This window comes from Nerophis lumbriciformis, linkage group LG02, assembly GCF_033978685.3.
Source record: "Nerophis lumbriciformis linkage group LG02, RoL_Nlum_v2.1, whole genome shotgun sequence".
NCBI lineage: Eukaryota > Metazoa > Chordata > Actinopteri > Syngnathiformes > Syngnathidae > Nerophis > Nerophis lumbriciformis.
In genome coordinates, this window is record NC_084549.2 from 33,319,563 (window position 1) to 33,343,811 (window position 24,249).

General features: G+C 39.4%; 1 protein-coding gene across 14 annotated transcripts in view; it reads left to right on the plus strand.

Moving 5' to 3' along the window:
• The window catches only part of ablim1a (actin binding LIM protein 1a), a 120,802-nt gene that overhangs the window by 56,413 nt on the left and 40,140 nt on the right, over window positions 1–24,249 (plus strand). For 9 of the 14 annotated variants that reach the window (XR_009815316.2, XR_009815309.1, XR_009815308.1 and 6 more), the window contains 5 exons: window positions 2,642–2,779; window positions 12,046–12,229; window positions 17,923–18,032; window positions 20,211–20,337; window positions 22,750–22,843. Coding sequence is in view for 3 of the 14 variants with exons in the window: in XM_072916056.1 (XP_072772157.1) it covers window positions 2,642–2,779; window positions 12,046–12,229; window positions 17,923–18,032; window positions 20,211–20,337; window positions 22,750–22,843 (653 nt within the window). In the remaining 11 variants the exon portion in view is untranslated. Of the gene's footprint in view, window positions 1–2,641; window positions 2,780–12,045; window positions 12,230–17,922; window positions 18,033–20,210; window positions 20,338–22,749; window positions 22,844–24,249 lie in introns of those variants that run through there. The other 5 variants (XR_012051162.1, XR_012051159.1, XR_009815317.2 and 2 more) reach the window with 3 other exon arrangements.

The following is a 24,249-nucleotide window of genomic DNA, read 5'->3' on the forward strand; positions in this document are numbered from 1 at the left end:
CAGAAACTCGTTACAAAACAAGCCTAAAATCAGAATGTATCTATTTAGGTAGAAATTTTACTTACTTTTATGTACAGAACTATGAAATAAGTGCCTATGTTGTCAGTATTAGAGGGGCACTTTAATGTTCTTGCACAATGTATCAATCAATCAAAGTTTATTTGTATAACCCGTAATCACAAGTGTCTCAAACAAGCCACAACATCCTCGGCTCAGATCCCACATCAGGGCAAGGAAAAACTCAACCCAATGGGATACAATGAGAAACTTTGGAGGGGACCGCAGATGTTGGGACCCCTCCCCTGGGCGACCGGTGCAATGGACTTCGAGTGGATCTAGTTAATAGTGTGAGAGTCCAGTCCATAGTGGGGCCAGCAGGGGATCATCTTGAGTGGAGACAAGTCAGCAGCGCAGAGACGTCCCCAACTGATGCACAGAGGAGTGGTCCACCCCGGGTCCCGACTTTGAACAACTAGCGCGTCATCTGTGGTCACCTGATAACCTCTCCACACAGGCGAGGGCGGCAGAGCAGAAAAGAGACGGCAGATCAACTGGTCTAAAAGCGGGGTATAGTTAAAGGCTAGAGCAGGGGTCACCAACGCGGTGCCCGCGGGCACCAGGTCGCCCGTAAGGACCAGATGAGTAGCCCGCTGGCCTGTTCTAAAAATAGCTCAAATAGCAGCACTTACCAGTGAGCTGCCTCTATTTTTTAAATTTTATTTATCTACTATCAAGCTGGTCTCGCTTTGCTCGACATTTTTAATTCTAAGAGAGACAAAACTCAAATAGAATTTGAAAATCCAAGAAAATATTTTAAAGACTTGGTCTTCACTAACTGACAAAGAAACAGATAACAGATTTGGTGTCCAGTTCAAAGTGTGACATGATTTATTTAAAAAATTGAGAGTTGACTTTTGTATTTTACATGAGTTATTATTTGTACAAACATGAGGCAAAGTAATTCATGATTTGTTAAAACATGTTAGTGGCTAGCTAGTTAAAATGGGATATTGTGCTTTCATAAGCAGTCTTAGAAGTGATCATTTGAAAATGTTCAATTTGAAAAATGTGCACTTAGAGAAAATATAAAAATAAAGTGTTGCATATTGATATTTATCTGTTTATATATATATTTATTGTGAGAGATCATTAAGATGATCAGTGTTTCCACAAAGATAAATATTAATTATTAATAATAACATAGAGTTAAAGGTAAATTGAGCAAATAGGCTATTTCTGGCAATTTATTTAAGTGTGTATCAAACTGGTAGCCCTTCGCATTAATCAGTACCCAAGAAGTAACTCTTGGTTTCAAAAAGGTTGGTGACCCCTGGGCTAGAGTATACAAATGAGTTTTTAGATGGGACTTGATGGCATGGCGCAGTTGGGAGAGTGGCCGTGCCAGCAACCTGAGGGTTCCTGGTTCAATCCCCACCTTCTACCAACCTCGTCATGGCCGTTGTGTCCTTGAGCAAGACACTTCACCCTTGCTCCTGATGGGTCGTGGTTAGGGCCTTGCATGGCAGCTCCCGCCATCAGTGTGTGAATGTGTGTGTGAATGGGTGAATGGGTGAATGTGGAAATAGTGTCAAAGCGCTTTGAGTACCTTGAAGGTAGAAAAGCGCTATACAAGTATAACCCATTTATTATTTTATTTATTTAAATGCTTCTACTGAGGTAGCATCTCTAATTGTTACCGGGAGGGCATTCCAGAGTACTGGAGCCCGAATAGAAAACGCTCTATCGCCCGCTGTTTTTGGGCTCCGGGAATCACTAATAAGCCGGAGTTCTTAGAACGCAGATTACTTGCTGGGACATATGGTACAATACAATATATTCTACTAGTGTTAGAAAAAACAATTGTATGCAAACTGTGCTCAGGATGTTGCATTGATGTCAACGTCACCCCACCAGGGAAGAGAAAGTGTTGCTTCTCCGATAGAGCAACATCATTTACTATTATATGGCTGACAATAAACTACACAGAAAAGAAAGAATAGAGACAATGTGTTCCTTCCAGTCATTCATTCATTTGCTGTTTTCACAGGAAGCCTGTTTGTCATCTTATTTGAGTAGAAGGTCGGGGTCTGCAGATTGTCAAATATTTGGAACTCTTTCAGACATATTTTAACATCTTGTTTAGGATGAAAATAGCACCAAGAGTGATTTTATCAATAGCCTTTAAGTATACTGATCAAGTGAAGTGAATTCTATTTATTTAGCGCTTTAGATAGTGAAACATATTATCTACACCTTTTTAAGGTACATTTAAACCAGTAAGGGTGGCACTGGGAGCACGTGGGTAAAGTGTCTTGCCCAAGGACACCAAGCGGGAATCGAACCTGGAACCTTTAAGTCGCCTCAGTACATTCTATGTTTTGACTGGTGTTTGTGTAGACCGTCTTTTCAGGGGGCCTGACTTGTGCTGACTTTCTAATTGTTTTCCTGCCACAGTCTCACAGCAGTTGGTCTTACTTTTCACCTTTCGGTGTATGTGTGTGTGTGTTTGGAGTATTTGTGCTCGGACCAATAACAAGTTCAGTGATATAACTGCAGACTGTCACATCGAGCAACCAGGGTGAGTCATCGTCATCGTTGGGAGCTCATTAGCAATACTAATGTGTCTTTTTTTTTTTTGCAGTGGCCCATGCGCAGGAGACACACCATCGCTCGACAGAGAAGCCCCTGATCCAGTGCTTTAAGTGCGGGCAGCCATGTAAGGGCGAGGTGCTGCGGGTGCAGAACAAACACTTCCACCTAAAGTGCTTCACCTGTAAAGGTACATTAACACACAGCTGAATTAAAAGGGCACAAACCACAAGGTATCATATTACATGATGCACATATTGCGTATGATAAACTCTGTATGTGCTTTGTTGTTTACATATTTATTGTTTTTTTAACAGAAAAATACACTCCAACAATTGTGCGGCCACTGATGTAAAGACAAAAGGACTTGTCGCTCAATTTCGTTTTTATTTCATCCCATAGTTGTGTGATGGAGGTGAAAGCACCGTGTAAATTGAGAGCGGTGTCACGACGACAGACGTAAAGATTGTTGTAACGTTACCTCAGGATGTGGAGACATGATGGTGGTTGCAGTCAATAGTCCTTGAATTAGGGAAAAGAGACTGGTCAGCAAACGGTACGAGTCAAAATGTACAAAAAATAAGTTTGGTTGAGAAGCTCAGACTACTCCTTATGCAGGCAAAATGCAAATGGCCATTGTTTGTAACAAACATTAACTAACGTGATGACAATGTTCAGTTCAGTTCAGTTCAGTTCAGTTTCAGTTTATTTCGAACATGCATACAACACAATGTAATTCATCACATATTTCCAGTTGTTTCATTACAGCACGTCCGAAAAGGAGTAGGACGAAGCTGAGCTTATTTAATCCTACCCCTTTTCATACCGTAGCAATTTTATCCTATTTCCTTGTTCTCTGTAACATAACAGTGAACAAATTGTCATGTCTTTTGGATCATGTTTTGTTTTGTTCAGTTATTGGACTCTTTAGTTTCTGTTCACGCTCCATTGTTTTTGTTTCCATGACTACCCATTAGTTTTCACCTGTCCTCATGTCACGCACCTGCCTCACGCTTTGCACTCGCGCACCTGTCACTAATCATGTCACTGCTATTTAAGCCTGTCTGTTTCTGTTGATCGTGCTGGTGACATTTTCCTATCATATCTCTGCTCACTTCATGCCATGCTACTTCTGACACCCCTGCTAACTCTGTTTGACTTCATGCTACCATAGTTCCATGCCAAGTAAGTTTTTGTTTATTGTTCGTAGTTTCTGCCTTTGTGCAAGTTTTGTTTCATTAGCCAAGTTTTTGTACTTCCGCCTTGTGCGTGCCTTTGGTTCTTTTTTTATAGTAATAGTAAAATATGTCCTTATCTTCACACTTTGCCCGTGCCAACTTTCCTTTGCATTCCGGGAAAACACATCCCTCAGTCCCCTTATTGACAGAATGTCACCAGCACGATCAACAGAAAAAGACAGGTTTAAATAGCAGTGACATGATTAGCGACAGGTGCGCGAGTTCAAAGCGTGAGACAGGTGCGTGACATGAGGACAGGTGAAAACTAATGGGTAGTCATGGAAACAAAAACAATGGAGCGTAAACAGAAACTAAAGAGTCCAATAACTAAACTAAACAAAACATGATCCAAAAGACGTGACACAAGTAATAAATAAATAATATGCCATAGTAAGTCAACAAATATTAAATACATAAATAATCTTTGTCTCAATAAAAAAATAAAATGGTTCAAGATGTTCATCATAATTCTTGTTTTGTGTACTTTGTGAACACTTGTAGTTTGAACAGTCTCTTAAAGTGAATCATATTGGTGCTTTGTTTGATTTCTTTGCTTAATCCATTCCATAATTTAATTTCACATACAGATATGCTAAAGGTTTTAAGTGTTGTACATGCATACACATGTTTTAAATTAGATTTTCCTCTAAGGTTACATTTCTCCTCTTTTGTTGAGAAGAATTGTTATACATTCTTGGGTAGCAGGTTATAGTTTGCTTTGTACATCATTTTAACTGTTTGCAAATGCACCAAATCGTTGAATTTCAATATTTGTGATTCAATAAATAAAGTGTTTGTATGTTCTCTATTTCTATATGTGAAGCCATGTAGTGTCATGTATGACACTTAGCACACACAATAATCAGGCGACTAGCAGAGGAAAACACGAAACTAAATAGAACCATAATCAACAGTAGAAAATAGACGCACTCCTACGGTGAAGCTGTGTCCAAATACTTTTGTTCATATAGTTTAAGAGTGTCCAAAGTGCGGCCATGGGATCGATTTATATTGGCCCGCAGCACATTAGACAAAACAAAACAGCGAAAATGGCAAAAATACAACAAAAAGGCACTGTGTAAAGAAAAAAACGCTGAAATGTTGACACTAGTAACTAACAGTGTTGGGGACGCAACACTGAGTGACATATCAACACTGATTGTGTGTGTTTGTGTGTGTGTGTTGTGTGGGCGCGCATGTTATTTAAGTCACTTAACATTATTCAGACCACAATGATGAGGTAGTTAAAATAAACAAGTACAACTCAAGAATGAAGTACAAAGACCAATGTGACTAACTCAATAAAGTTAAATTTAATAGAGAAATGCAATATGTATAGACTACATACGAGTTCAGTTATTTTTGTAATGCAACAGTACCTTACTGACAGATATTGTATTACCGTACTTTCCGGCCATAGGGCGCACCGGATTATAAGGCGCACTACAGATGAATGGTCTATTTTTTTTATCTTTTTCATATATAAATCGCACCGGATTATAGGGTGCATTAAAGGAGTCATATTATTATTATTATTATTATCATTTACTACACCGGTATGTTGTAGCGCTTTCATGGCGAGTTTACTGACAGATATAAGTAAGAACTTGACACTACTTTATATTAGAAAAAGCAACAGCAGAGGATGAATAAGAGAAATAATAAATAAATGAGTTATACTTGTATAGCGCTTTTCTACCTTCAAGGTACTCAAAGCGCTTTGACAGTATTTCCACATTCACCCATTCACACACACATTCACACACTGATGGTGGGAGCTGCCATGCAAGGCGCTAACCAGCAGCCATCAGGAGCAAGGGTGAAGTGTCTTGCCCAAGGACACAACGGACGTGACTAGGATGGTAGAAGGTGGGGATTGAACCCCAGTAACCAGCAACCCTCCGATTGCTGGCACGGCCACTCTACCAACCACTTTACCAACTTCGCTACGTCGTACCCCAATAGAAGAAGCTTATCGACTACGGTATCGTCACGGACTACAAAGGCAGACGCGCACAATTTTTCAGGATTTATGCAGATGCCAAATACAGATTAGCAGGTACCAGAAAGTAAGAAAAGTTGCTTTTGCATAATTTTGTGAAACAAAACTCCAGATAATGTCTTACCTTATACACACGCCATAACAATACTCATATTTTGAAGCACATCAAGCGGTGCGGCTTCATAGCTTACCAAAGTCGTACTAAAAGATTATGATAGATTTTTGAGTGCCGTGTGTAATGGTCTATATTTTCAATTGAACTTATAAAATGTTGGTGTTGTTTACTTAAGTCATATTGCCATCATAGTGCAGTCTACTCGAATCTCTTATGTTTGACTGCCATCTACTGGTCACACTTATCATTACACCATGTAACAAATAAAATTGCTTCGAGGTCAGTAAGCAAAACCAGAATTATTCCGTGCACCGGGTTATAAGGCGCACTGTCGAGTTTTGAGAAAAAAAATAAGATTTTAAGTGCGCCTTATAGTCCGGAAAATACAGTAGTCCAAAAAATATTCATATTGCAGTACTAGTATTATCCCAAGAATAGAATAGCATTTAGTCTTCATTTATACCAAAATGATGAAGTTACACAATTGGAAAGTCCATTGAACTGATCTGATCACTTTATATCACAGTTTTATTGATCATAGATCAATGGAATGAAGTTTGTTTGATGTGAAAAAAAATAGCTTTGATGGAGTTAAGCTATTTTTGTCATAGCTGAACTATTTATCTGGTGGGAATCTTAAAATGAAGCTAACTTTTAACTTTCATCTCACACACACTGGATGCGTTGACGGACACTGAGAGAAGGATCATACAACAAAGCATGTTTTTATTTGGTCTGTGGTTCGTAAATCAAAAACTTTGTACAACGAGGGTATTTGTAAATTGAGGTTCCACTGTACTAATAATTCACTGGATATTTCAATATTTGGCCCTCGATGTAAATGGTTCAAAAAGTTTGGATACCCCTGATATAGTGTGTCATATTCCTAAATTATGAGCTAAACTGAGCATTTTTATAATTCTGAATAGGGATGAGGGTTGTGGGAGTTGTGTGAAAGTTGGCAGCGGAGGTGCAATATTTATTCAATGTATGCTAACTTGACCCTTTTCCTAATAGTAGGCCTCCTGCTTCTTTTCACTTGTGTGTTTTTTGTACAGTGTGAGATCCGTACACTATTGTGCCTGGTAAAATATGATCAGTTATGTTTACGATTGTGTCATGTTTAGTATCTGACTGAGCTTTATGGGAGCGTTACAAGCTGAAGTGTTACTGCCTTTGTACTACCTGACTTGAATAGACGTGACTCATCCTGACCTCATAGACTTGCACTGCTCCAGTCTGACTTCTCGGATGCGCGACAGAGTCATTACTTTAGTGTCCAACCCTGTTAGAGATACATTTCAGGCATGTTTCATCACCCTTGACTGGCCTTTAAAGGCCTACTGAAACCCACTACTACCGACCACGCAGTCTGATAGTTTATATATCAATGATGAAATCTTAACATTGCAACACATGCCAATACGGCCGGGTTAGCTTACTAAAGTGCAATTTTAAATTTCGCGCGAAATATCCTGCTGAAAACGTCTCGGTATGATAACGTCAGCGCGTGACGTCACGGATTGTAGAGGACATTTTGGGACAGCATGGTGGCCAGCTATTAAGTCGTCTGTTTTCATCGCAAAATTCCACAGTATTCTGGACATCTGTGTTGGTAAATCTTTTGCAATTTGTTCAATGAACAATGGAGACAGCAAAGAAGAAAGCTGTAGGTGGGAAGCGGTGTATTGCGGGCGGCTGCAGCAACACAAACACAGCCGGTGTTTCATTGTTTACATTCCCGAAAGATGACAGTCAAGCTTTACCATTGGCCTGTGGAGAACTGGGACAACAGAGACTCTTACCAGGAGGACTTTGAGTTGGATGCGCAGATGCGGTACCATGAGTACGCATGCAGTTGCGGCTTCCAAACATTTGATCGCTTGCCCGTACGTGCGTGCCGCTATGTGCATGTCACGTACGTAACTTTAGGGACTTTGGGGAAATATATGTGCTGTATGAACTTTGGGGAGGTGAACGGTACTTTGGGCTTTAGGATTAAGTGTGTTGTGCAGGTGTTTGAGTTGTATTGGCGGGTTATATGGACGGGAGGGGGGAGGTGTTTGTTATGCGGGATTAATTTGTGGCATATTAAATATAAGCCTGGTTGTGTTGTGGCTAATAGAGTATATATATGTCTTGTGTTTATTTACTGTTTTAGTCATTCCCAGCTGAATATCAGGTCCCACCCGCCTCTCACAGCATCTTCCCTATCTGAATCGCTCCCACTGCCCTCTAGTCCTTCACTCTCACTTTCCTCATCCACGAATCTTTCATCCTCGCTCAAATTAATGAGGAAATCGTCGCTTTCTCGGTCCGAATCGCTCTTGCTGCTGGTGGCCATGATTGTAAACACTGTGCAGATGTGAGGAGCTCCACAACCTGTGACGTCACGCGCATATCGTCTGCTACAAGGCAAGGCTTTTTTATCAGCGACCAAAAGTTGCGAACTTTATCGTCGATGTTCTCTACTAAAACCTTTCAGCAAAAATATGGCAATATCGCGAAATGATCAAGTATGACACATAGAATGGACCTGCTATCTTCGTTTGAATAAGAAAATCGCATTTCAGTAGGCCTTCAAGGCTCAATCTGTTCTAGTGAAACATTTTGTGGTTAACCCGTGACTGCAACACTGTTTCAGCTATCAATGAGGGCCCAGAATAACAGGATGTAAATATGCATACTCCGGGATTAGCAGCTATTTATGTCTTTAACAATAAATGTATGTACACTGTACATGCCTTGATAATAATGAGTGTGTACTCGACCTCAAAAGTTATGAAAAGTGAGAGTTGTCTTGCTGATTTTCTCAATGATTTCCATGCACATAATTATTAAGGTTCTTACATATACTATGAGCCTGATTTACTAAAGGTTTGCGTGTACTAAAACTTAATAGCACGCTTAAAGCTGATGTTTGTTTGTTTTTTTACATCAGGGGTGTCAAACTCATTTTAGATCGGGGGCCACATGGAGAAAAATCTACTCCCAAATGGGCCGGAATGGTAAAATCACGGCAGGAGAACTTACAAATAAAGACAACTTCAGATTGTTTTCTTTGTTTAAAAAAAGAACAAGCACATTCTGAAAAATTTACAAATCATAATGTTTTTTTTACACTTACATGTTACGGTTAATAGTTTTCTATCTTTATTTGTCTTTATTTATACTTTCTGAATAAATTATGTGATAATGTTAATCAGTAAACTCATTGGTGTTAATTTTCAATGTATCAAGATAAAAAAATAATAGCAAAATCAAATTACAGTGTGTTATTTATGTAGTTTGCTCATTATCCTGGACTGATGTACTAACATCATGTGTTGTTTTTTTTTTACATATCTAGCATAATCTACTATGATACAAAAATTTGCTATTGCAACATCCAGTGGACACATTTAGAACAGCAGTTTCTTTCATTCAAAAATTTCGGCTCATTTTTATACTTAACGAACTCATCCCGCGGGCCGGATAAAATCCGTTCGCGGGCCTGATCTAGCCCTCGGGTCGTACGTTTGACACCCCTGCTTTACATAGATTATATATTATTAAAATATTTCTTATATAAAAAACTTATTTAAGTATGCATTTTTTTGCATCTTGAGTGTAGTAAATGCAGCCTCTCTCTAATGAGCGCTCCTTCGGCGGTAAAAAAATAAAGAAAAGTCTCCTGCATGTTGGAAAACATAGCAAAACACTGCAGGTAGGAGCATGATAACATGAATGTGCAGTAAATGAGAATGTCTTCGTGGTGGTGCCCCATCTAGTATTCGCAATAATCCTCATTTAAATAGGGCGGTCTGCAACACTTTTCAATTGCACACGCAGTCTTAGTAAATCACACGCAACACGCCCGCTAATTTTATAGATTGCACACGCTGTTTAGCACGTGGTATTTGGATTTGAGTAAATCAGGCCCTAAAGCTGCTATTCCAGATGCACTTACACTATGAACCCTTTTAGTTTCTAAAAATGGTGATGCAATATATCACTTTTTGTAAGAAGTGATGGTCACCATCACAAAGATCAACCGCCGCTTGCCCCTCAAATCGGTTAGTTTACAAGTTAAGCTCATCATCCCTGAGCTCTAATACAATTACTTCTTGTTCTCTCACTCACTCCCTCTCATTCATCCGCAGGATTTAGCGGTGCTCGTTGCATAACAATGATGATGTTATCGCCCATATCTAAATAGTTTACCCCTTTGCCGTGTCATGTCCCAAAGCCATTAAATACTCAAGATGCTGTACTGGCACACAGTTATTCTCATTTTTGCAGTTAAAATATTTAAATTATAGGTGTTACCCTAGCAGCCTAGCTTGAATTGTAACACTGTGTTTATGTAAAAGGGAGATGTCAGTTAGTGTAGCTGTGTGGTAGTAAACCTTTGTTTAATATTTTTTTTGGTGCAAAATAACACATTTTACATAATCAAAACATGAAGACACAAACCCTTCCTGGTTACAATCCAACCGGGAATTGATTCGGTGTTTACTACGACCAGTGCATTAACTCTGCACACCAGGAGAGTGATGATATCAAGGGAAATTTGATATTATATTCTTATACATGAAGGAGCAAGAACTTAGACTTCCTTTTTATTGTCATTCAAATTTGAACTTTATAGCACAGATAAGAACGACATTTCGTTACATAAGCTCATGGTAGTGCAGGATAAAAAAGCAATAAGGTGCATATATAAATAAAAAAAATATATAAATAATATATAAAATAAATAAATATATATAATTATATAAATAGATTACTGTACAGATAAATATATTGCACTTTTTCACATGCGTCCACGTTTATGGATGTATGTTATATTGTCTTTTTTATTCCAGCGAGTTAATCCATTTATAGAAAACAGAACCTATTTTTATCACACCGAAGATACGCTCTGGAAGGGGCACGAACTGAGATGGTGCACTGGAATGATCCGTATGACAGAAAATGCATGTTTCAAGACATTTTTTTCATATTGGAGATTACTATCAATATAAAACGAGCGCAATTAAAAAACAAAAACAAATAAAAAATATGCCAGCGGACACCAAAATGGATCAATTGAATTAGTTGTGATAAACCTCATAAGTCATCCAGTAGCTATAAGATTAGAACATGGCATTGCGGAATAGACAATATGTCTAATGTTTTTTGTTTTTCCAACAGTCCAACTGTGTTGACACAAACACGGACGGAGAATTTTCTCTTCATCGGCTGTCATTGCAGCAATGACCTTTTGTACCGTTTATGCAGAACAAACTTTTGAGATGTGCTAAATAAAGACGCAAAACAGCGGCCCCAAAACAGTTTCAGTCTTCGAGTGCTAAATGATTATATTTGCATCTCCTCCCAGCAATGTGGGCATTTAAATACTCATCATATATTCCGCATATACTGTACATGAAGACAAATCCACTTAATAGATTGCGCTTGCTATCTGGCTCATTTCAGGGACACAATTTTCATCGATAAGATTTGCACAACGCAAATGTTTATTTTTTTAGTTGTGTACCAAAAAATGGGATTAAGAGTTAAAATTAAAAAAAAAAAAAATCATTGCCTCACCAGCCATAAACCTCACCACACGTCACTGAGTTGTGGCGTAGAGAACATGGAGTCCATGCCTTTAGTCGTACACATTGTGATTTGCACTTAACAAGAGACCATTTCTAAAGAAATACATACAAATTCACAGAACCCATGTGCAGTTTTTTCCAAAAACGTTTTAACCCAGTGTCCTTGTTTTACATGCCAAGGTTGCAAGAGAATAGAAGGAACTCACTGCAGAGCGTAACATTGTAATGCCACTTATCTTCAGGGGCAGATGAGGACTGTTTCCTGGGCTGGATAATTGTACAATTGTTGCTTTGAACATTCAAGGCGGCGCCCCGTCATTGGAATAAATCTTTTGACTGGCAACATTGCTTTTTGAAATTAATTTACACTTATGTCTTTTTTTCAAACATTTAGAGAGCTTTTCCTGATGCTAGTAAATCATGACAAAGCACTCATGCGTAGAGGAGCGCGAGGCTTGACGGCTGAGTGTGAGCTGAGCATTAAATGACCCGTGCCACTGTGTGCGCTCTGTGCAGTGTGCGGCTGCGACCTGGCCCAGGGGGGCTTCTTCATGAAGAATGGAGAGTATCTGTGCACGCTGGACTACCAACGCATGCACGGCACCCGCTGCAATGGATGCGGGGACTTCGTGGAGGGGGAAGTGGTCACTGCATTGGGAAAGACGTATCACCCAGCCTGCTTTGTCTGCACTATCTGCAAGTAAGCCTCCGATTGGTCATGCTGTACATTGGATGGTGAGCAAGTAGAACAGCACGTGTGTTAACTGCAGGAATATTGTCAAAACACATTATAAGGTGTATTAAAAACACCACCTTCACACTTTGCTGTGACCTATTTCTTGAATTCTTTGGCGTTTCTCACAATATTGGTGTATCCAAAAACGCACGGAAAACGGCTGTGTTCACACTTTGTTTGCACCGACTGATGCAATCATGCACAAGACAGCGTTACGGCACAACACCTCGCACTGACTATGTTTCCATTCACTAAATTAGTCTGATTTCTCAAATAATTTGGTTCAAAAGAGGCATCCTACAACCCATGGAAGCGCCTTAATCTGATTTTGTTTGGCTTTTGAAAAGTCGGACTAACACACCTAGATGAAGCGATTGAAAATCAGATCTGTCAAGTGTGCGCAGAGGTGGGTAGAGTAGCCAGAAATTGTACTCAAGTAAGAGTACTGTTACTTTAGAGATTTATTACTCAAGTAAAAGTAAGGAGTAGTCACCCAAATATTTACTTGAGTAAAAGTAAAAAGTATGTTGTGAAAAAACTACTCAAGTACTGAGTAACTGATGAGTAACATACACACACATATATATATATATATATATATATATACATTGATATATACAGTATATAATTTATATTTATTTATTTTGCCGTTTTTGTTTGCATGTTAAAGGTGTTTTAATGAATATACATGCATGTTTAACACATATAGATTCCTTTCTTTCATGAAGACAAGAATATAAGTTGGTGTATTACCTGATTCTGATGACTTGCATTGATTGTAATCAGACAGTATTGCTGATAACGTCCACGTTTTCAAATGGAGGAGAAAAAAAGTTCCTCCTTTCTGTCTAATACCACATGAAAGTGGTTGGTTTTTGGCATCTTATTTGTCCAGCTTCCATATTCGTTTTTATACACTTTACAAGAAATACATTGGCGGCAAACTCCGTAGCTTGCTAGCTTGTTTGCGCTGGCTTTCGGAGACTCTTATTTTGAAAACGCAGGCGCGATGGAGCGGCACTTTTATTGTGAAGACAGGAACTGTGCATTCAGTCTTTAGGCTTTTGACGGGATGTACGGTTGAAATAAAAAAGGGTCTTTTTTCCTTCACACTTTTGATTGATTGATTGGAACTTTTATTAGTAGATTGCACAGCACAGTACATATTCCGTACAATTGACCACTAAATGGTAACACCCGAATAAGTTTTTCAACTTGTTTAAGTCAGGTCATGTGACCCCTGGCTCTGTTTGATTGGTCCAACGTCACCAGTGACTGCATCTGATTGGTGGAACGGAGTGAACGTCACCAGTGACTGTATTTGTTGAAACGCAGGCACTATGAAGGTCTGTCTGACAGACCAAAACAAACAAAGCGTGCATTAACAGATCGATAAAAATGAGTAGCGAGTAGCGAGCTGAATGTAGATACAAGTAGCGGAGTAAAAGTAGCGTTTCTTCTCTATAAATATACTCAAGTAAAAGTAAAAGTATCTTGCATTAAAACTACTCTTAGAAGTACAATTTATCCCAAAAGTTACTCAAGTAGATGTAACGGAGTAAATGTAGCGCGTTACTACCCACCTCTGAGTGTGCGTGGGCTGCAATAGGAGATCTTTTGTATTGCACATGCACCAGTCTCACAGCACAGGATATAACCCGGAAGCAGATAACATTCAATAAAAACATAGGCACCAACTGGAATGAAGAAGAGAGGTTGATTTTCTTCACAAATTAAAAGAACTGAACATTTTGAAGTGTATCGATGGGAGATTTATTTTAAAAAGTAGCTAAGGAAATGGAGAATGGCGGCTTCATTCGGATTCCTGAAAAAAATACAAATGAGCTGGAAGAGAATCAAGCAGGTACTGTATATTACAAGGCACTCTAAACTGATTTCACACAACTGGCAAGCTTTTTCAGAACAATAGCAATCCTTATCCAAAGCAGTATCTGGGCACGGACAATCTTTTCCTTTGGATTTAAAACTTCTTGCATCAATCCACAGAGTTTATGAAATGAACTTCGAGACAATCAAATGTTTTCCTTCCATGATTCTCTGTCCAAACATTCCTTCAAAACAACTCTCTCCAGTCTTTCTTTGGTGCGGACCCACAACCGCTCCGAAACATTCTTGGTAGTGGCGACATGTTCGTAGCGCAATCTAAGATAATTTTTTATGCTGTCTGCTATTTAACATCAGCATGGCCATTAAAGATGTAATATTTGTAATCCGTGGCAATACTACAGCGGACATCAGGTACAAAAAGAACTGTGCTGTTAACTTCTAAGGAGTCGCACAGATGCCTTGTTTTGGTGTTTTGTCATAGGTCAACTGTATAAGCAATACATTTATCCGGAAATAAGCGCCACCTAGTGTACGGGAGGCACACGGCATAGGACAAATAGTCGCATTAGGACTGGTACAGTGGTACCTAATAGTATTGATAATACTATCAATTCCTCTATATTACACATACAATATCTATTATCAAGTGATAATAGATAGGTGTCCTAAAAAAATTATTATACATTTTTTTTGTTATAATTTTTTTAAATCTGCCCTTTCTAATCCATTTCCTAGCACTTGTTACTCTCGGTGTCATATTGTCTAAAAATGCATTTTCCCATCCATAACGTGACATCATCGTGCTCGGAATATATATTTTTATATAGTACTCCGGCTTCCTCCCACCGCCAAAAACATGCACCTGGGGATAGGTTGATTGGCAACACTCAATTGGCCCTAGTGTGTGAATGTGAGTGTGAATGTTGTCTGTCTATCTGTGTTGGCCCTGCGATGAGGTGGTGACTTGTCCAGGGTCAGTGAAGTGCGGTGAGGTTGATGGCTGGTGAGACACTGACTTCATCACAGTTAGATTTACAAACATATGAACCCTAAAGAGTATCTTATTCACCATTTGATTGGCAGCAGTTAACGGGTTATGTTTAAAAGCTCATACCAGCATTCTTCCCTGCTTCGCACTCAGCATCAAGGCTTGGAATTGGGGGTTATATCACCAAAAATTATTCCCGGGCGCGGCGCCGCTGCTGCCCACTGCTCCCCTCACCTCCCAGAGGGTGATCAAGGGATGGGTCAAATGCAGATGACAAATTTCATTACACCTAGTGTGTGTGACAATCATTGGTACTTTAACTTAACTTTAACTTTACACATACAAACTGTAGCACACAAAAAAGCACATTTAATAAAAAAAACGTTATTATGGTCTTACCTTTACTAAGTTATAAATGAAGTCCATTCGCCGCTGTTGTGCTAGATTAATGCACCTCCTGACAGGAGTGTTATATCAACTAAAGCCCTCACTTAAACTTTCCACGTGCAAGATTGAATCTATTTAAAAAAGTGTAACCGAGGGTTTATAAATGTCGCCTATACTGTATGAAACTACAAAATAACAAACACGGAGGCTCCAGTTTACACGAGGACCACTTTATTTACATTCTTTCAAAAACCTCCGCTCCACTACAACATGTCATCACTTCCGCTCTTGGCGCCTTCAAAATAAGAGCTCAAGGCATATACTGTATAACAGCGCATAACAGGAACTTAACATCACAAAGAGGAAAGCCCATAAAAATAGGTTACAAAAGTTATTTAATAAGAAGCCAAAAAATGCAAAAACAATAATGTTCATGTTGGAGGAGTTGTGAATTAGGTACACCTGCAGTCTGCAGGTGTACCTAATGTTGTGGCCCTGCAGTCATTCACAACTCCTCCAACACGAACATTATTGTTTTTGCACTTTTTGGCTTCTTATGAAATAACTTTTTTAAATAGATTCAATCTTGCACGTGAAAGTTTAAGTGTGGGCTTTAGTTGATATAACACTCCCGTCAGGGCTTGCAATCTACAGCGGGGGTGCAGGAGGCGAGCCTCAGCCAGTGCATCTTTTGCAGCCGTTTTATGATCGCTCAGCACAAGAAATACGTTACACACATACAGTTGTTGACAATATACACTGTACATTATATACCTCAGCTAACAAAACTATGGAAATGTATAATATAATTCATATGGCAATACGGTCTCACTGCACAGCAGGCCAGCAGTTAGCCGAGTCATTGCGCAATCCATGGTGAGGCACAACTGAGTGACGTGCCTCAACTGGCTGCTGTTCACCGCACCGTCTCTTCTCAGTATTTGAATGGCAAATGTGAAAATTCAGCGATTTTAAATAAAAATAATCTAAAACTGGTGAAGTTAAATGGAAAATAACTTTATAGTATAATCACTGGATACATTCAACAATTTTTTTTTCTTTTTACATTTTTTTTCTTTCCATGATGGCAGGTGAGGCGGGGCCTCACCTGCCTCTAGTGACTGCACGTCACTGTCCAGGGTGTACCCTGCCTTCCGCCCAAATGCAGCTGAGATAGGCTCCAGCACCACCCGCGACCCCAAAAGGGATAAGAGGTAGAAAATGGATGGATATATATATATATATCACCGTCTGATGATAATATATATACAGCACGGCCCCCGGCCAAATTCTTTTAACCCAATGCGGCCCCGAGTCAAAAAGTTTGGGGACCCCTGCATTAGAGAGTACGCATGGACACTCGGACTTCACATGTAGGTGGGAAAATATTTAAAAATATATATATATATTTGAGAAATCAGACTAATTTAGTGCATGGAAACATAGCCACTGTCGTTACTCTGCAGCATTATGTGCTTACGTGCAGTCTTACGTGTTCTGGCAAACTGCCTGTTTTACTTTGCATCAGCAAGTAAAAGTAACCTCTGAGGCAATGTGAGTGCCTTTAAAGAGGCGGGCCGCAAGTAGTGCTTGTAGCTCTCTTAGTGCAAGCAAATTCGATTTCTGCCATCAAGGTAACAGTGCATGACCATACTTGGTACAAAACTACACATGTATATATGACTATATAACCCTTGATTTTTTGGCTATATTTAATGTAGCAGTGTGATGTGTTCAGTGACACTCTGGAAACACAGACGCCAAGGCTTTCTTTCACTTTGATTGGACTATTACTGTATGATACAACTTTCTTTGGCACAATGACGGTTTATTTTGCAGTCACCAACAAGTGTTTAATCGTACTAAATCCAAGACAGTGCATGGAAACTGAGACTTTTTTGGTAATTATGTTCAACCTAAAACCGAATCCTACTAAAATCAGGGTGTATGAAAACCAAGGTACCACTCTACATTCTTTGTCAGGTTTGACCAAGACATTTTCTCTTTTGTTGCTTGTGTTTATACAGTATGCACCATTATATATCAGATAGATCAGTGGTTCGCAATTTTTTTCCACCAAGTACCACCTCAGAAAACACTTGGCTCTTCAAGCACCACCATAATGGACAACGTTAAAATATAGTAGTGTAATAGGCTTAATTATTCATTAACAACAAGGTAGAGGTTTTATTTAACAAGTATATTTAATATTTTTGGCCATTGTAACATTACCCACATTTTGAACAGTTACACTGTGTTTGAATATTTAATTAAGAGATTCGTTGGCGTGCCACTTGATGGAGCCTACGTATCACAGTTTGAAAATCACTGCGATAAATGGATAGAACCCCAAAGCTACACCCAACAACCTTTTATCTCAGGGTTTCAGTTCACTTTTAATATTCAACCATCACTGATTCTATCCTCTTCCTAGACGGCCGTTCCCAGCGGGAGACAGAGTGACCTTTAATGGGAAGGATTGTTTGTGTCAGTACTGTCTTGAGCCAATGTCTCCTGGACCAAAAGACATTGTGGGCTCCAGTAGTAAGTAGATCTTGTCTAACATTAATGCATTTATCCAGTGTTGTGTTTTTTCTTTGCTATAAGAAATCAGCAAGGATTTATAGGGTGTTATATTTGGTATGGTGAAGTTTGTTAAAGTATGCAGAGTGCATTCGGTTAATGCACTTTAGAAGAACCACTACACACTCACCCTCTGATGGTAATTCTGTTGACAGTAACAGATATCAATCACCCACTTATAGCTTGACAAGTGAATTTTAGTTTCAGTTCTTTAGATACACCTGCAAAATTTAATGTTTTGTGACACATTCCTAAAAACGGCATGGAGCAAACTGAGTGTGTGTAGTATTAATCATAATGTTGGATAACAGTAACATATCTTTCCACCAGATTTTATTCTTGTATTGGGCTCACTACATTATGGACCGTTCCACACAATCAGTGCCATTTGCTTGATAAAACTAATTAGTCAAATTTAAACTTGATAAAACAGTATACAAAACAACTCAAAGTTTATTTTGGCCCACTTCTTCTTTTTATTCTTGACAAGCTTCCCAAGCTTTGAATGATTAATTTGAGTATCAGGACTGAAAGTAACAGAAGTGAGTTTTAGCATAGAATTGGCAAACACATGAAATATGACCACATGCCATTTCTACAAATACAGTAGTACCGGTACCTCAATTTACAAGCTTAATAGGTTTGAACTCAAAACACTCGTATCTCAAATCAACATATCCCATTGAAGTTAATTGAAATCAATTTAATTGGTGCTTGACCCCCCCTGCCCAAAAAAACATGATTTTAACATGTAACATGCCTTTTAAAAAGAAAGTTTTAGATAACACATATTGTATTAAAACAATTCAATAGAATGCACTAGTACTACTAACAACCACAGTAGTTTTATGAAGTAATATAACAATGTACATTATTTACCTTGAAGAGTGGACTTCTATGGTATCTACTTCCAGCTGATTCTCCGTCAAACAGCTTTTCCATATTTTCATGGATAAATGTCCTCCGTTTTAGATATTATTTTTACATTATTGGCTAATTCAGTAGAGTGCAGACTAGCAGTGATGCGCTTGAAATGCTTTGCCAAGTTGGCGACATGCTCTGTAATGTTTTTGATGATTACTCTCTTTACAGGATTTCAGGGAACATCATCCACTTCTTCACAGCACTGTCCTTCACACTCGCTTTCTTCCCTCCCATGCTTAGAATGCAAAGATATGTCCATCTCTAGTTATAGTGAGTAAGACCAGATGTTTTGGGCAGATCTTGCGGGGTCTCTGTGGCACTTGCTAAGCAAACTAATGGCGGGGATGCTTGCACCTTAAATTTTTGCTGAACTGCATTTTTGGGGGAATTTTGCCTATCATTCACAATCCCTAAGAGAGACAAATGCTTGCAAGATGGGTCTAACATTCTCGATGATGGGAGTTACCTACTGTATGTTGCCTTTAAAGCCCTCTAAAACAACAGTTCCTGCCTTACTAAATTAAGGATACCATGCATTTTCTTCCTCAGAAAAGGGAATTTGCAACCCCTGATCCCTCACCCTCTAAATCTTTCTTCTCACCATTGCTCTCACCCCCAGCGGCCTCTCTGCTGGCAGCTGAATGGCTTTCAGACAAGGTCACCTATGAATAAGACATGCTTATTCTCCTCACGTCATCACCACCACCCCGTTATGCCTTACGTACTTACAGTATGTCCCCTGTGGTTGCAGAAAGACGGTTCTGCTTTCATCCTCGGTTCATTAAAAGAGAGATGACAGGAGTGTTGTTCGTTGAGGAAACCAACCGCTCGTTCTTAGATTGGGAAAGAGCTTTTAAGTCAAGGCTAAAGGGATGTAAATGATTGAAAGAGGCAGCTGTCAGAAGCTAAACACCATTACCATCTCATGTCTTTGGCTTCACTTTGTGTGCATCATTATTCCTAAATTCAGGTTATTAAATAATTAAAGGGAGTCAACAGTGTTTTTTTCTGGAAACATTTGATTTATAGAAAGTTGACAACGGTTTGATTGATTGATTGAAACTTTTATTAGTAGATTGCACAGTACAGTACATATTCCGTACAATTGACCACTAAATGGTAACACCCGAATACGTTTTTCAACTTGTTTAAGTCGGGGTCCACGTAAATCAATTCATGGTAGGCTTTGTTGTAATACATCTTTTTCTACTTTAGACTGTGCAGGGTGTGGCCGAGACATAAAGAACGGACAAGCCCTCCTAGCGTTGGACAAACAATGGCATCTGGGCTGCTTCAAGTGTAAGGCCTGCTGCAAAGTGCTAACCGGGGAGTACATAAGCAAGTAAGTCACTTAAGCCTAATTTATACCCTTTTATCCACTAAAAGGCCTTATTTATACTAATGCTGTGCGATACTACTGATTTTCTTTCCGATCCGATAACGAGTAAAATTCATTTGATACCGATACCTTGTGCAAATATACCTAATGTGCAACGTTCCCTCTAAGGTGCGCGCCTGTGCAATTGCGCACTGTTCACGCGTCCTCTGCGCACAGCAAATTAATGCCGCGCAAAAAATCAAAAATCCCATCTGAACTTTAAACAAAATAAACACATTACAATTTATTCTGTATGATTTTGCAATTCAACTCTATGAGTGACAAGTGACAACAAGAGTGGCCCCAATGAATAAAACAATCTTTGTCAACACAGTTCAATTATCGTCTATCGAGACACTTTACGGACAGGAATTCCATCAATCACTTTATTGGGCAAAACTGTTTGTAACCACACCAAAAACATGAGTAAAAAAAACTTTTATCTATAAAAACTGGTAATTTTCTGCCATACAAACCAGGCTTAAACCAACTTTGTCATTCGTCATATCAACAGAAGCCGCTCGCTCTATCTCACCTGCGCCAACACACGCACTCATAGCACTTAGCCAGTGTTGCGTTTATGGCCACACAAAAAGTCGGACAACCCCAACGCCAATGTGTAAATGCCAGGTTGTAACACTCTGACTCCTCAATCAGATGTGTGCTTATTTTACTGCCATTTATTAAGAATGTTAATCTAAGGATATTATTCATGAAATATTGTCACTAGATTTCATAAATGCTAATAAAAAGATGTATTTTACAGACAGAAAGTTACAGGAACTAAATGTAATCTCTGAAAGGGGTAACATTTCTTTTAAAGGCAGGACCCGCAGCCAGACATATAGTACTAGCACATAGATCATGAAAAACATTTATTTTTGTTATTGTCATTGTAAGAGGGAAAAATCACTTATATCAGAAAATTATTTTAATAAAACATTTAAATTGTTATTTAGTCAGGTTTGGGACAGGTGTGACGCTGGTGTGGCCACAGTGTGCACGTCTGATGTTGCTCACATGTGCTCCACTGAATGCTCAGGGAGTTTGTGCGTTTGCTCACACACATGAAAAATTAGAGGGAACATTGCTAATGTGTCTGGTAAAATTTAAATGTATATTATTTTAAGTGTTGCTCCTCTTGGGGAATCACCTTCAAACGATATAAAACCATAGGGTGAAAAAAAATGGTGTTATTCTGCACTGAATGCGTTTTCTTATTTATATACAACTCTGTATGTAGCCTTTCCTAAATAGCCTATGTGGAGGGGGGCGTGGACTGCGGGCCTGCCACGGAACGGGGTGTGTCAGAACCGGCCTCGAAGACAGCGACAGGTGCGAAGATGGCACAGATGGGCCTTGTTAGCTAATCACCTGTCGCCTTTCTTAGGAGCAGCCGTGATGAAACGAGTAGTTGTAGCTGGAGGTGCTGCTCCTAATAAAGGCGACAGGTGATAAGCTAACAAGGCCCACCTGTGCCATCTACGCACCTATTATTAAATACGATATTTTGATTTGAGAATCAATTTGAGATCTGGTATCGGCGGTATTGATATTTTAGTATCAATCCGCACATCACTAATTTATACATCATATAGGGGTACCAAGTGCAGTAGTGCTGTACTTGAAGGGTGGAGTTGAACACACTGCTGCCATTGATGCGTCATTTTGACATACAATAAACATTATTTGAGACCTCTACACGTGAAATAACCCCCTATTGTTACTTTAACACTCACTTCACCTGATATAGGATTCTTGGGTGCGTCCTACTGCAGATTACAGGACTCACTGGTAGCCCGGAGGATCCTCCTAGCATCATTGCTATGGCCGACGCCCAGGCCACTAACACACAACAAAAAATACGACAACAGGGCAATACTTTGTCACATTCTGGGTAATTCCTCTAAGTTTGAACTAAGCTTCCATGTTCTGAAACCACGGGCGCATGCTATGCTGCTAAAACTCCGTCAACAGTCGCAGTTACGATCATTAGCTTTGTTAATACTTGTTAGCATTCCGTCTTGTTAGCATTGCGTGTCCTGCCTTGTAATTCCACATCATTCACGCCAAAGCTGTATTATTGATGTTGTAGGTGAGGTGCATTTTGAATCAAGAGCGTTAATTTGCCCTTTGTTGATCGCTGATAGTTTATAGCATTCCCAGGTTCCAGAAGCGCCACGCTGAATGTCGGTTGCTATGTCCTGCTGTCTCGCGTCAAAGTCTCACCAATGTAGAAATGTGTTATCGATGAGGCAGGAGTTGAAAATGTTTTTCTGCTAAAAGTTTATTAGGAATGAGCCCGCCTTCCGTTTAAAATTATATATGACATAATTTTTAACTATAAGTTGTTCAGAATTGACTTTCTGTGCTTAGGGATGGTGCTCCGTACTGTGAGAAGGACTACCAGATCCATTTTGGAGTACAGTGTGAGGCGTGCCATCAGTTCATCACAGGAAAAGTGCTGGAGGTAAGAGACAAAGATGCACCAACTATAACGACAGAGACATTTGGGAAATCCAGCTAACCCAAAGTGCTGGCTTGCTCTTTTTCTTTGAAAATGTGGATTAACATAATGTGCTGCTACTTAAATTCAGTTTGCCATAAATGTAGTTTGTTAATCTGCGCTGTAATCTCTCTAACACGGAGCCAAACTCTCTCTTGACATGAAAGTGTTCAGCTAAAAGATTATTTTGAGTAGATTTTCAACTGCAAGCACTAACTATGAACTCACTTTGCCACAAATGCTTTAAATATTACATAAAATAATAACGAACTTGTGCGTCTGCAATGAAACTGTAATGTATGTGTAATGTTCTAAAAGAACTCGACAGGACAACCAGCTTCAGAATATCAATGAGTCAATCATTTAGTGGCCCTGCGATGAGGTGGCGACTTGTCCAGGGTGTATCCCGCCTACCGCCCGAATGCAGCTGAGATAGGCTGCAGCACCCCCCGCGACCCCGAAAGGGACAAACGGTAGAAAATGGATGGATGACCAATAATTGAGTGTGTCACTCAGGCAGGCAGCATAACAATAATGATACATCTGCACCGCTCTCACATCATCCACCCCACCTCCCAGTAAGGGTAGCACCTTAGCCCAATACACAACATTCCCCTTTTTAAGTTTTTTTTTCTATTACAATTGACAAAACAGTCTGTTTTTGGCAATTATTTAATCTATATAAAAAAATAAGTCTTTTTTTCCAATGATAAACAAAAACAAAGTATTTCTTTGTCAAATAACAGACACATTTCACATAAACCAAATGTCAAGAACATGGCAGCAATATAGAGTAAATCAATGAGCACTGTATTCATCATAACTCTTAAATAAGTAAAGCTACTGCCTTAATAGAAAACAACACAAGGAAACTAGATGAGGCAATTCCTGAAGGAATTGTGTGTGAATGCTCCAATGCTGAAGTTGAACTGAAATCCTGGAATTTGTTTTAGAATTGTTGAAGTAGAGCACACAATTGCCAAAACAGGCTAATATTTTGAAGTTGGAACCTGTTGTGTAATGTCAAAGGGAAAGAGGCGACACCAAGGCAGAACTGCGGTTTAGAAGGTTTATTTAAACCTTTAATAAATGTGTGGGGTGTGTATGTTTCCACTAGTGAATGAATGCGGACGATGTGTGGAATTAACAATGTGATATTTACCAGTGGGTGTTGTCGGTGCGTGTTGAGTGAATCATTCACCAAATCCAAGGGGGAAGGCGAAGAAGCAGTCAGCGGGGAGGCAAGCAGTCGAGGGCAGGAGAGAGGCAGCGATGTCAATGTCCAGGCAGTGGTCGAGGATCGAGGGAGGCAAGCAAAGATCTGGGAGGGAGTCGTGAGGCAAGACACGAACACGGGTAACAGGGAAGAC